At 33.1% G+C, this 13,902-nt stretch overlaps 2 protein-coding genes across 2 annotated transcripts in view; one reads left to right on the forward strand and one right to left on the reverse strand.

Annotated features, from left to right (window-relative positions):
- Positions 170-11,053, forward strand: LOC107617488 (dynamin-related protein 1E). Its single transcript, XM_016319256.2, has 15 exons — positions 170-572; positions 724-787; positions 927-1,034; positions 1,251-1,352; positions 2,336-2,386; positions 2,472-2,533; positions 2,940-3,030; positions 3,117-3,181; positions 4,069-4,263; positions 4,346-4,465; positions 4,553-4,623; positions 5,338-5,563; positions 5,655-5,705; positions 5,792-6,229; positions 10,685-11,053. The coding sequence occupies exons 1-15, from the start codon at positions 429-431 to the stop codon at positions 10,811-10,813; spliced, it is 1,917 nt and encodes a 638-aa protein (XP_016174742.1). The 5' UTR covers positions 170-428; the 3' UTR covers positions 10,814-11,053.
- Positions 11,078-13,902, reverse strand: part of LOC107617489 (UMP-CMP kinase 3) — a gene marked incomplete in the record, with an annotated part of 8,513 nt that continues 5,688 nt past the window's right edge. Inside the window, 3 exon segments of the mRNA XM_016319257.2 lie at positions 11,078-11,373; positions 12,233-12,278; positions 13,678-13,749. Coding sequence (XP_016174743.1) covers positions 12,270-12,278; positions 13,678-13,749 — 81 coding nt within the window.

Consider the following 13,902-nt stretch of genomic DNA (forward strand, 5'->3'; position numbering starts at 1 on the left):
ATACATTAATAATATAAAAAAATTTTACATAATTATTCAATTAAATTTATATATTTAAATTTTTTTAAATAAATTTAAAAGTTAATTATAACTATAAAACTTTTTTACACTAAAAATAATTTTTTTATAAATATTATAAAAAATTCTTAACCAACATATCATAACCCCCCTCTCTAACCGGTCCGAGTACGTGACTCTTTTACTTTGTCCAAAAAAGGCGCAAAAATTGCACGAATTTTCTCTCTCTAGAACTCTCTTTCTTTCTCTCTTTCGTTCTTTCTTCTACCTCGCTTCTTCTCTCTTACTCTTCACGTCAACAGCTCGTGACTTAGAATCTAGGGTTTTCAGAATTCACAGTAGAAGGAGGAGAAAGGTTGCTGCTGTTGAAGTAGCTGAAGAGTAAGCGTGATCTTCGTTCAAGAACTAACATGGCGACGATGGAGAGCTTGATTGGTTTGGTTAACAGAATTCAGAGAGCTTGCACCGTTCTCGGCGATTATGGCGGCGCTGACAACAACGCCTTCTCTTCTCTCTGGGAAGCTCTTCCCTCAGTAGCCGTGGTTGGTGGCCAGGTCATCATCGTCATCATCGTCGATTTTTTTTTCTTTGAAATTAACTATTTGTTGTGGCGGAGAAAACCGTTGGAAATGGAATTTCGTTTACGTTTTCTAATTTTCTCCGTTTTCTTGATTTTTTTCTTTCTAATTTTGGAAATGTGAGCAGAGTTCAGGAAAGTCTTCGGTTCTTGAGAGCATTGTTGGCCGTGACTTTCTGCCTAGAGGATCAGGTTTGTTATTTACTACTTCGTTTTTTATTTTATTCATTTATTTAATTATCAATTATTTATTTTTTTGTTCTAGATTTGTGATTTGTTTGGCGGTTCTGTGTTTTTATGTGAACGAATTTGAATTGTGTTTGAATTGCAGGGATTGTGACAAGGCGTCCATTGGTGTTGCAGCTTCATCAGGTGGAAGGTGATGCACAAGACTATGCTGAGTTTCTTCACATGCCTGGGAGAAAGTTAACCGATTTTGGTAACGTGCCGAATGCACCTTGTTACTTCCATATAATGTACTCAAGCATTCAATTTTCCATGTTGATGCTTTCAACGAGCGGTCTTGTAGTGTAGCGGACACTTGCTAATTATAGAAATATAGTGGTTACTGCTTTACTTGTTAGTTGTTACAGAATTGAAGAAATGTTCATGCCTTCTTATCTATACTTTTTTTTTTTAATTTTAATTATTGCAGCTCTAGTGCGTAAGGAAATTCAGGATGAAACTGACAGATTGACAGGAAAGACGAAACAAATATCCCCTGTTCCGATTCATCTTAGCATTTATTCTCCAAAAGGTGCGCACTAATTGTTATTGTCTTTAACTCTCCGAAATATTCACTAGATGGTTGTTTGCTGTAACTCCAGTTTGATTTTTGTGCTTTTGTTTTTGTTTTATTATTGTTTTTTGTTTTAAGCTGGTATATTTTTTCCTCTTTGAATTCCTGAGGATACTATATTGTAATGGAGAAGAGAGTCCAAAATCAGAGGCAATAATATTCCCTACCCTATTGAAAGTAAAGAAAATGTACAGTAGCTAATCTTCTGGTTATCAATCAATATAACAAAATCTCATCCTTACTGAGTCGCTTCATTGTTAACATTTCTTTTTCATGGGAAAGTAAATAAGTAAGCAGATTCAACTAAGGAAAAGTAGAACAAATCACAACTCACAAACGAAGATGATTGTGGTCCCTGAAATTTAAAAATTTTTAGAGATGTTGCCAGATTCTATGAATCTAGGTGAGCATGGAAACATTTAGGAAATGAATATTGTGCAGCAAATATAAAAATAAAAGTGACCAACTTAACGTATTTCTAGAGTTAAATATTTGTATTCTAGACCTAGAGACATTGCCAGGACCTTCTACTTCTTCGGAAGCTGCTCTATATAGAATGGTTAGTACCTCCTTTAGTAGGAGCTACACTGTAACCCTTTTCTGACTAAGATGCAGCTACCTCATTTGCAAATATGATTGTGAATCTCTCTGTTTGTTGTTGTATTTTAGATTATAACAATGGCACTTCTTAAAAGCTTTTAAATTTCATTTATTTAATTTGCATCGTCGTCTTTTTCCCTTTATTATTTTCTTTTTGTACATTATATTTGTATTCTTTCTTTTGTTAATTACATTGGTATTTATATTCCTGTAAAGTGTTATCATATTGCATAAGCTGGAACTAGTAGTTAAATTGTCATTTGCTATTACATAACTATTCTTGCTGTTCTTTTTTTTCCCCCCCTAATTAAATTATCCTTTTTTCTCTTTTTTTTGAGCAGTTGTCAACCTAACTTTGGTTGATCTACCAGGGTTGACTAAAGTTGCTGTAGGTATGATTTGCATTCAATTGCTTTATATGGTATGATATTTTGCTCCTTTATAGTTTGCAGTCATTGATTACTATGCCATTTACAGAAGGACAGCAGGAGAGTATTGTTCAAGACATTGAAAATATGGTCCGATCTTACATTGAGAAGGTAAAATGAAATTTTTTTTTAAGAATATATGTATGTGTGTGTGTATATATAGAAGACAAAACTGAAAAATATAAAAGGGTACTTCTTCAGTTTGTGTAGATTGTTTTGATAAGGTCATAAAGACTTAGGGAGTCAATGACTTATTTGTAGTATTGCAATGCTTTTATTATTTCCTCTTATACTGGTGTTAAATTTTAGATTTAGATTTTTGTTTTCGTTTAGCATGCGTTTCTTTTTTATATTTATTATTGCACTGGGTGACAATTATGAATTCCTTGTTTCCAAAAAGACACCTTTATTGTGTTTCTCTCTGCCTCTGGGAACCATTTTGTGACTTTGTATTGTTGATGAATCATTTAGTCTGCAATTGAGATGCCATTAACCAATATTTAATGCGTTTTGACAGCCAAATTGTATTATACTGGCAATATCTCCGGCCAATCAAGATATAGCAACTTCTGATGCTATTAAAATTGCAAGGGAAGTGGACCCATCAGGTACTTACATGGAGTAATTGTTTGTTCCTTTTGCTTGAAGCCCTGACGTCTGTTTTTCACTAATTTCCTGTCTGCAACCTGTCCAGGTGAGAGAACATTCGGAGTGTTGACAAAGCTGGATTTGATGGACAAAGGAACTAATGCATTGGATGTAATCTCTCTCTCTCTCTCTCTCTCTCTCTCTCTAATGAAAATGAGCTGAAAGCTCATTAAAGGAGACTTATATATGTTGTGTGTATATATAGAAGACAAAACTGAAAAATATAAAAGGGTACTTCTTCAGTTTGTGTAGATTGTTTTGATAAGGTCATAAAGACTTAGGGAGTCAATGACTTATTTGTAGTATTGCAATGCTTTTATTATTTCCTCTTATACTGGTGTTAAATTTTAGATTTAGATTTTTGTTTTCGTTTAGCATGCGTTTCTTTTTTATATTTATTATTGCACTGGGTGACAATTATGAATTCCTTGTTTCCAAAAAGACACCTTTATTGTGTTTCTCTCTGCCTCTGGGAACCATTTTGTGACTTTGTATTGTTGATGAATCATTTAGTCTGCAATTGAGATGCCATTAACCAATATTTAATGCGTTTTGACAGCCAAATTGTATTATACTGGCAATATCTCCGGCCAATCAAGATATAGCAACTTCTGATGCTATTAAAATTGCAAGGGAAGTGGACCCATCAGGTACTTACATGGAGTAATTGTTTGTTCCTTTTGCTTGAAGCCCTGACGTCTGTTTTTCACTAATTTCCTGTCTGCAACCTGTCCAGGTGAGAGAACATTCGGAGTGTTGACAAAGCTGGGACAAAGGGACAAAGGAACTAATGCATTGGATGTATTCTCTCTCTCTCTCTCTCTCTCTCTCTCTCTCTCTCTCTCTCTCTGTGTGTGTGTGTGTGTGTGTGTGTGTGCGCGCGCGCGCATGCAGCTGTGAAATATATCCCTTTGAAATTCTTGGAAGTTTGAAGATTGAACCTATGAGACTACAATCTTATAATTTACTTTGTGATGTTACCCTTTTATTGCATCAAGGTCCTTGAAGGAAGATCCTATCGTCTGCAACATCCTTGGGTTGGTATAGTAAATCGATCCCAAGCTGATATCAATAGAAACGTTGATATGATTTTTTCTAGGCGCAAGGAGCGAGAGTATTTTGCCACCAGTCCTGAGTATGGGCACTTGGCACATAAAATGGGTTCAGAATACCTTGCAAAACTTCTCTCTCAGGTTTGCTCTCTGGTAGCTGCTATTTCTCATTCTCTTAAAGAGATAGGGCCAGCATAATTATGTTAGATTTTTTTTTTTACAGTACTTGGAGTCAGTAATTAGGGCACAGATACCTAGTATTATATCTTTGATAAACAAAACCATCGAAGAGCTGGAAGCAGAGATGGATCGTATTGGGAGACCAATTTCTATGGATGCTGGGGTATGTGGTTTAAATTTGTGAATAGATGAGCAAAATATCTCTACAATGTTCTTCGGAAGAATATTTCAACTGTATTTTTGGTTTTAGGCTCAACTATACACCATCCTCGACCTCTGCCGTGCATTTGAACGGATATTCAAGGAGCATTTAGATGGAGGGTAAAATATATGCTATCATTTTCAATTTATACTCTATAATTACTGGCTTCTCATAAATTTTTAGAGTTGATAGTTTTTGGGATAGCAACTTGACTGTTCTTGACTTATCCTTGATGGTTTTATACATATTTCTATGGTGTTTGAGTTTAGTCTTTTAAATTAGAAATTAAGATCCACGGCACTTTTCAATTGCAATAGTTCTTAATTTATTATATTGAACCTTTTAAGTCTTGGATTAGTATTGGAGCTGGTAATGCTCTTAAAAAACTCATATATCATAGTTGTATAAGAAACATAAACTATATCAACATTGATAAGAGTTTGATTCAATCAATAAGTTAATTTTACAAATTTAGTATGTATATTATGTGAAACAACGAAAGAATAGACATATGGTTGAAGTATGGCATAACATAACAATTGATTAATATATGAGTTGTAAAAATATATTGCGATATATTTTTACAACCTTTCTTTCACTTATTTTGCTATAAAGTTAACCAATGTTAATCACTATGTTTTCTATTTACGTTAATATCTAGGATATTTAAATGATAATTTTTGAAATAAATAAACTCGTGTCGTGTGTGTTTACAAAAGCTCTGAATGACAAAGATTACAACCTAGACATGCCTAATAAATGTTGAATAATTGTCATGAAGTGTCTTGGTATCCAGTGGTTGAAGATATGATCTTTCTGCTTTATTGTCTTAGGCGGGCAGGAGGAGACAGGATATACAATGTCTTTGACAATCAGCTTCCTGCTGCTCTACGGAAACTACCATTTGACCGACATCTTTCTCTTCAGAATGTGAAGAAAGTGGTGTCAGAAGCTGATGGTTACCAGCCTCACTTAATTGCCCCAGAGCAAGGGTACCGGCGCCTGATTGAAGGGGCTCTGAGTTACTTCAGAGGTCCAGCTGAGGCATCAGTTGATGCAGTAAGCAATCATGATTTTATTCTGCGTAGTTCTTATTTTAAAGCTAACTTTACTAAAAGAATTAAGCTGGGTGTGTATGATTTCAACGTAGGTTCACTATGTCTTGAAAGAACTTGTGAGAAAATCAATAGCTGAAACCGAGGTAATGTTTGTGGATTTTATTTTGTAGTTATTATGTTCATGTAGGTTGAATGGTCTGTAAAAGCCTATGAATCTTTTGCTAAACAGGAACTAAAGCGTTTTCCAACTCTTCAAGCCGAATTAGCTGCTGCTACAAATGAGGCTTTAGAGAGGTTCCGTGAAGAGAGTAAGAAGGCAACTCTTCGGCTTGTGGATATGGAGTCTTCATATCTCACTGTGGAGTTCTTCCGGAAACTTCCTCAGGAAGTGGAGAGAGCTGGAAATCCACCTAATTCAGCTAATCCACCTAGTTCAACTAAATCCGCTAATCCAGCTGCGCCAGATGGGGATCGGTATGCTGGCCCAAATGTCGATCGTTATGGAGAGGGCCATTTCCGGAGGATTGGATCAAACGTGTTATCTTATATTGGTATGGTGTCAGACACACTCAGGAACACAATTCCAAAGGCGGTGGTTTATTGTCAAGTTAGAGAAGCAAAGCTGGCATTGCTAAATCGTTTCTATGTACAAATGGGGAAGAAAGAGGTACGCTTTCTCACTCTGTTTCACTCTCGCCTTCAATGACAAATCTCCTCTGCCATAGCTTTGATTCCTGACTTTGCTCATCGTTTCATGTTCCTATTAAGAGACAATACAAACATTTAAAATAGGATAAAATAAACGCTTATTATTTTTTGTGTGGAGGAGAGCTGAGTGCATCTCACAATGATGGGAGAAGAGATGAGTTTTTCATTGCTATGGTGTGAACAAATCGGTCCCTCCGAGTTGTTTCATTTTTAAAATCAACAATCACAAATCGGATGGTCCGATTTGTGTTTTTAAAAATAAAAAAATTTTTACTTTTGAAATCAGACCGTCCGATTTCTATTTCAAAAAATAAAAAAAAATAAAAAATACAAAACGGACCATCCGATTTGTAGTTTTTTTTTTTATCAAACAAATCGGACCCTCCGATTTGTATTTTACTTTTTTTTCAAACAAATCGGACCGTCCGATTTGAATGAAACACCATATAAAAAAAAACACCTAATCTTCCCATAACAATGTATTACACATATATTTATACAATATAAAAAAAAATTAGCCTAAAATAAACGTTCAAATTGAGTTTGTGACTATTAGGGACAAGTATTCTTTTGGTTCCTAAGGTTTTTAAGGTTTTGGGTCGAAATCAAAATCGTCTCTAGCTTTCTTTTTAGTTCGAAATTGTCCCCAATGTTAAAATTATTTTCAAAATCACCCCTTTTAGTATTTTTTGGACCAAATTGTCGCTGAAAATAATTAAAAAAAGAGAAAAAAAAACTCTTAGGAGCCAATAACTTTTAGTATTTTTTGTCATTGTTTGACCAGCACAAACACTAAATTGTCATTTTACTAATTTATGTGTGCAATTTCTGAAAAAATATGGGTGCAAATTATATTGACTTATTGGTGCAAAATATATTAATTTATGTGTGCAAAACTTTAATAAATATAAGTATAAATTATATACCTGGGCACAAAGTATCTATAAATATAGAGGCAAATTATTTGCTGACTAAGTGTTGACGAAAAAATAATATTTACTGACCACATAGTATTGCTCTAAAAAAAATACCTCTCCTCTCATCCTTATCCAAACAGAAAAATAATAATATTTACTAGCCATATAAAAATAATAATATTTACCCGCCACATAGCATTGTTCTAAAAAAAATACCTCTCCTCTCATCCTTACCCAAACAGAACAGAGGAGATGAAAATTGAATAGAGGGAGAAGAACACTTCGATCAACAATCAACAACAGCAATCATTCACACAGAATGGAATAAAACACTTCCATCAATAATAAACAGAGGAAGGAGGTGAAGAAGAATAGCATGGCGCCGGCGGTCACGCCTTATCCTGCAGCAGTGACGGCGATGGCAGTGGCTTCCCACGCCGTCGCCTCTTTCTTTCCTTTCCTTCTCTACGAACTCTCCCTCTTTCTCTCTGGTTCGGTCTCCTCTCTCTCCTCTACCACTCTTCTTCTGGCGAGCTCCGCGGCGATGACGGCCCTTCTCACTGCCATCGCCGCCGTCATTTGCTTCAACTTTTTCTCTCTCTCTTCCTTTCTTCTCCGATCTGCTTCTCTCTCCATTGGCGCCATTTTCTCTCGTATTCCATAGTTGACGGTGGCAACAGCGGTGGCTCCTTGCTCCGCCGTTAACTTCTCCTATCCCTCTTTCTTTCCCTTCTCTTCATTGGTTTTTTTTGTCTCTGTTTCCAATGGTATTTTGGGAGGTCGAGAGTGAGAAAAATAAAATTTTATAAATGGTAAAATAGTCTTAAAATGATTTTTTTTTTTAATAAAAGGGTGATTTTAAAAATAATTTTAATGTTGGAGCCGATTTCGAAAAAAAAAAAAGGACTAGGGATGATTTGATTTCGACCCAATCTAGGGGTGCACATGGGGCCGGGTGAAGTCGGGTTTAAGGAGACTCGAACCCGACCCTAAATAATGACCGGGTCTATTTATGAGATTCTTACTCGATTCTAGACCTCCGATGAAATCGTGTTATTTTCCGGCCACACTTAAGCCGAGTGAAACCCGGGTCTTGATCTTTATTACGATATCACAAAAAAATTAGATTCTACATCTTTTGAACCTCTAAATTTTAGAAAATAATTATTCCATAACATTGCAACATTCACATAATAATTTAGAATCTAACAATAATAATTTAAAGTTCCATAATAATAATTATATCAATTACACATTAAACATTCAAAGCTCAAAAGACAATTAAAACAAAGTTAACAACCAACACAAGATTAACATAATAATAATAATTTATATTGTCATACCAACTAATAACAACAAAATATTAAGTAACAAACAACTACACGGGTCCAACGGATTGGGATCGGGTGGCCCGAGACTTGGCCCGAACCCGATTTAATAAATAACCGGGATCATCTGTTGAAACCTCGAGTCAAGCCGGGCCAAATTAGCCCCGAAGTCATTGGACCCGGTCCGAATCTTCGGGCCGGATCGGGTCTTGTACACCCCTAACCCAATCCTTGGGGACCAAGAGGGTACTCATCCTTGACTATTAATTGTCCATTTTACTATTGATTATATTTGTTTTTGGGAGCCATGGAAGGGTCTCTCTTTTTAACCAAAATTCTAGATATGAAAAAATCATATCAGGAACAAAAAGATGCATCTTTAAATGTATCTTGGGGGAAAGAGAAAAGCTATCTCTGCGCTCATGGATTTTGCTTTTAAGAAAACTAGAATGAGATCTGCGCATCACGGGGCGGTAAATTAATGATAGTATATAATAAATATTAAAAATTGTTATGTTTTGTAGAATTAAATTAAATATGTGTAAACTAAAGTTAAATTTAAAAGATATTTTATTTAAAATAATTTATAATATAAAAGATATAAATGTTGGATTTTCACAATGTAATTTTTAACATGATGTTTCTAAAATTATTAGTATTTTGTTAATAACTATATATGTAAATGAAAATAGATTGTTTGTATATCTTTTTTCTCTTTTAGTATTAATTTCATTCTTCGTATTTTTGTGGTTTTCCTTTAGCATCTACTTGTTTTTTTTTTCTCTTAGTGCATACAGCTTTCTAATCGACATCTACAATAAAAAGAATAAAAATGTATAGAAATTTTTTGAATAAGTTATTTTTAATAAGAATAATTAAAATAGTATAAAGTAAAATTACCTGTTAATATGTTTTTTTGACTCACTTTATTAGACAGTGTCTCAAATGATTCAAATTCAAAATAGTATTGGGGAATGTTTAAAATTGGATCTTTAATTTCTTTCCCAATAGTTGTGAGTAAAAAGTTTGCTTTCATTGTATTTTTAATTGGTCTATACAAATCATTTGCATATTTTATTTTCAATTTTTTTTATAGTATAGACTTTTTCTTTTTGTAACAAATGTTCGAATTTGTTCATCATATTTTTTTTCGCAATTACATGAAGAGGTGTTTCCCTGCAGTGTTAGTAAATCATAGTTAATAATTAGTAAAAAAAAATTGATTACATTTATTTTTTTTTAAGTTATTAGAAAAGGAACAATGAATAGCATATTGAAAAAAAATATAATTTTAACGATATTAAATTACAATTATATATAAAATATTATAAAATAATATAAAAAGTATAAACAACAAAAATAATTAAAGTATTTTTTTTGTAAATTCAATTTAAAAATACAATAAATATGTTTGTTTTGTACCTTTTTATCTAATATAATCATTTTTAAGCAAAGAGACTTTTCTTCATTTATGGGTATTAATATTTTCTATAGACGAACCACGCGAACTTTAATAAACCAACCAATTGTCTGTTTGTTGAGTAAGTTTGAGATGTCGTATAGTTTGGAAATAAATTTTTCTTGCTAAATTTGATATTATTTGAAAGAATAGTGATAAGAGACTTATATAAGTAGTTCAAATAGTATGAAATTTGAATATTTATAATGTAAAATTTATTATGATTAATAATATGAGATTAATAATTTTATTTATTGTATTGTTTATAATGGTAAGATATAATAAATATAGGAATATAGATTCAATGTCTTTGTAGGTTACAAATTTGGTGAGACACTATTAATTTCTAATTATTGTCATTGGTAATTTAGCACCTAATTTGCATATATTTCTATTGTATACATATATTTTGCTGATTTGGAAATAATATTTAATTTAGCAAAAATTGAGTGGTTGATTCTAAAGTTTTGCCAAATAAGCGATGTTGACAACTTGACATGGCATTAGTAGGACGAGAAAAATGTTTTAAAAGTAATGTGGATAAATTTTATATATTAAGAATAGATAGATCGAGTCATTGTGTGAAATGTGGAGTTCACCTGGTCTTTTTATGAGTTCCATTCAATTTTGTAGGAATATATGTAGTACTTTTTCCGTATTGACTAATGATTTACAAGGTCATCTGATTTTGTCTTTGGTGTTTTGTGCAGGCTGAACAGCTATTAAATTTGTTAGATGAAGATCCTGCGTTGATGGAGAGGAGAAAACAGTGTGCTAAAAGGCTCGAACTATATAAGGCAGCAAGGGACGAAATTGATTCTGTTTCTTGGGCAAGATGAGAATGCCTACCTCGCTGTCCCCATTGCCTTGTATCATATAACATCGATTGTTTTTGTATTATTATTTTTGATAGCTCAGATTATTCTTAGGGGTTAATGTGGTGAGTGACGTACCTAGGAGTTTGGAATTTGGATTGATATTTAAGATGAAATTTACATATTGTTTTATGCCTCCTACATTATTAAGTGACTTACGAGATTTGTACGAACTTCTTAATTCTAAACTCATTCAATGACAGTTAACTGGTGCTAATAACATAAATGTTGTACAAATTTATAATACATTAGAAAGATGATAAAAGTTCTATTTTGTGGCTCTATCTGAATTATCCAAAAAATAATAATAGGAGAGGGGAAGAGAGATTACACCTTTAAAAGGAGCCATATGAACTACGAGAGTAGACACAAAATGCTTTATTGGAACAATCAACGAATAAGTCAACACGGTACAACATAAGAAGGGGATAATCTCAGGTATAAACTAATAAACTACAATTTTCTATATTTTAATACCAAAATGTGAGGCAACGAAGAAGCAGCCAATAATATAATAGTAAAACCTGAAAGAAAACAGCAGTTAAACAAAAAATCACTATCCACGCGAGAGATACTTTAGTATCATCCACAAAATTTAACTATTTTTTAATGAATGAAGTAACTTCCCATCAATTTGCATATAATGGCCATTTATATATAATGAAAATAGGTGAATACTCACGTGCAGTTATTTTCATATAAAGTTGATAGTTAAGAATCGTTATATAATTTGATAGGATTGACTAAATTATTATCTAAAGATTTAATTATCACTTCACATGAAAATAAGCATGAATTAGAAATTGACTTCTACGGTTCCAAAGATGCGAAAGACTTTGAGCCTCCACAGAATCACAGTAAACTTGATGTTTCAACATTTGATAATAACCAGAAATCATGAATCTTTATTACCAATCTTATCAGAATATATTCTTTGTAGCTAAAAAGAACAGAACAGGATGTAAGAATAACCGAAATTATGTGCTTTCATTTATCAATCTTGAAAGAATATACTTTGCTTTTCAGCGCTTACAACAATATTACAAATATCATGCGAGTATAAAACAAGATAGCTGGTGTGTGCAGTTTTGTCCTAACAGATTTTGTCTAGACACATCTGGAAGGTTACACCTAGAAAGTATTATACCTTACCACTTGGAAGGACATCAGGGGTTTAAATAAATAGCATTTTAAAATGAAATTGAACTACTAATTTATTGCTATATGTACTTCAGAGAGTAACTTTCAATTGGTTATATCTTACCTGCTAGAATTTAATTGCTTCCACTAAAACATCAAAAAACTTGAAATGGAATTTCGAAATACATCTGTTAAAAAATAAATAAAATTTGGTAGTTCTTGTCATTCAGAATGCAACTTTACCTCTAGATTCCAGCATGAATCCAAGGATGCAAGATGCTCAATCAGCCTACAAAAATCAGAGAGAAACATCAAATTCGATAGCATGACCGTGATTTGTCAATTAAACAGTCTCACTTATAATTTCAATATGCTTTTGCCTTGTATATGTGAGAGTAATTTCTACACATCAGAGAAGCAAAACTATATTATAATTGAACTGAAAATATGCAAAATTTTATTTCAAGTTTGTTCAACCAGTGAGTTGCGATTCAGCTGAGGTTAATAACAATTTTAATAGTGTGCAATTTCATTAAGAACCCAGTAATTGTAGGCAGATCCTCAAACATCTAATATCTAACTGGTTACACGTTGGCATATAATTTAAGTCAACAACATTCAACCAAGGGTTCACACTTATACAATGGTGACAACAATTGATAAGAGAACTAGTTCAATTAGAGAAGTTTAAACTTTAGAGGTTAAGAGTCTTCTTTGCTACTCTAGAAATTTATCACTTTTTTTCCTTGTCTTGTTTCAAAAGCATGCTTAATGCATTCATATGACTGTATGTTAAACTGGAGTATTTCTTGGGTGTGAAATAATCTTATGCCATTTTGGTCGAAACTACAAGTATTCTCCATAGGAGACAATCCTATTTGAGCCAAGAATATCCCCGTCATGGTGGGGCTAGCTCTCCCAATAGGGGTTTCTTTTAATCGACAAGACTCAAAGCATGCTTAATGCATTCGTATGACCGTATGTTAAACTGGAGTATTCCTTGGGAATGAAATAATCTTATGCCATTTTGGTCGAAACTACAAGTATTCTTCATAGGAGACAATCCTATTTAAGCCAAGAATATCCATGCCATGGTGGGGCTAGCTCTCCCAGTAGGGGTTTCTTTTAATCGACAAGACTCAAATCCTAGAGATTGCTCAAGAGGAACCACGCATGTACCACTTGAATAATAATAATAAAAGACAAATAAGTCGTTGACCATCTTCCTTAGAGACACATAAGTCCCTATAAGTACTTAATTTTGGTTGGGAACTTATTTGTCCACACACAAAAAAATAATGATGTTATGATGCTCTATTTAACTTGGATCTCCCATTCCTTAATTATTATATTTTCTCACTGAGACCTAGCTTTTCAAATGAGGTCGGTAAAAGCTAAAAAATAAATAAATAAATAATTACTTCTAGATGTTTAAACATTTATTAATTATAATATGTACAAGTGAAAAAAATATATATATATCCACCTATAAATGTTGTACAATTTTCACACACCCATAGCACTGGCATGAGTTAGCAGATAAATTTTAGTACACAACATATTGTAATTTTTCAATAACCCATTCCTAATTAACAACGATGACAACACAGACTTATTAATTTTCTCTTCACTGCAAAATGGAACTTGTACATATAAAGTTTTGACATAATGCGAACATAATGGTTTACCTTCTCATTTTTTGGTTCAAAAATTGCTTTAACTGAGGCAAATACCTCTTCAACAGGTCTTGCAGCATCAATCTATGACAGAAAAGTATGATACGCCCTTAGTACAAATTGGAAGCAAGAAGCTTACCAAAGAGACAGTAGAAGTACAAAATATCATTTACCTTACGAACTTTACCCTTTGCATCATAATAACTAATCACAGGGACACTAGACTCCAAGAAAACC

The sequence above is a fragment of the Arachis ipaensis genome, chromosome B09, assembly GCF_000816755.2.
Source record: "Arachis ipaensis cultivar K30076 chromosome B09, Araip1.1, whole genome shotgun sequence".
NCBI lineage: Eukaryota > Viridiplantae > Streptophyta > Magnoliopsida > Fabales > Fabaceae > Arachis > Arachis ipaensis.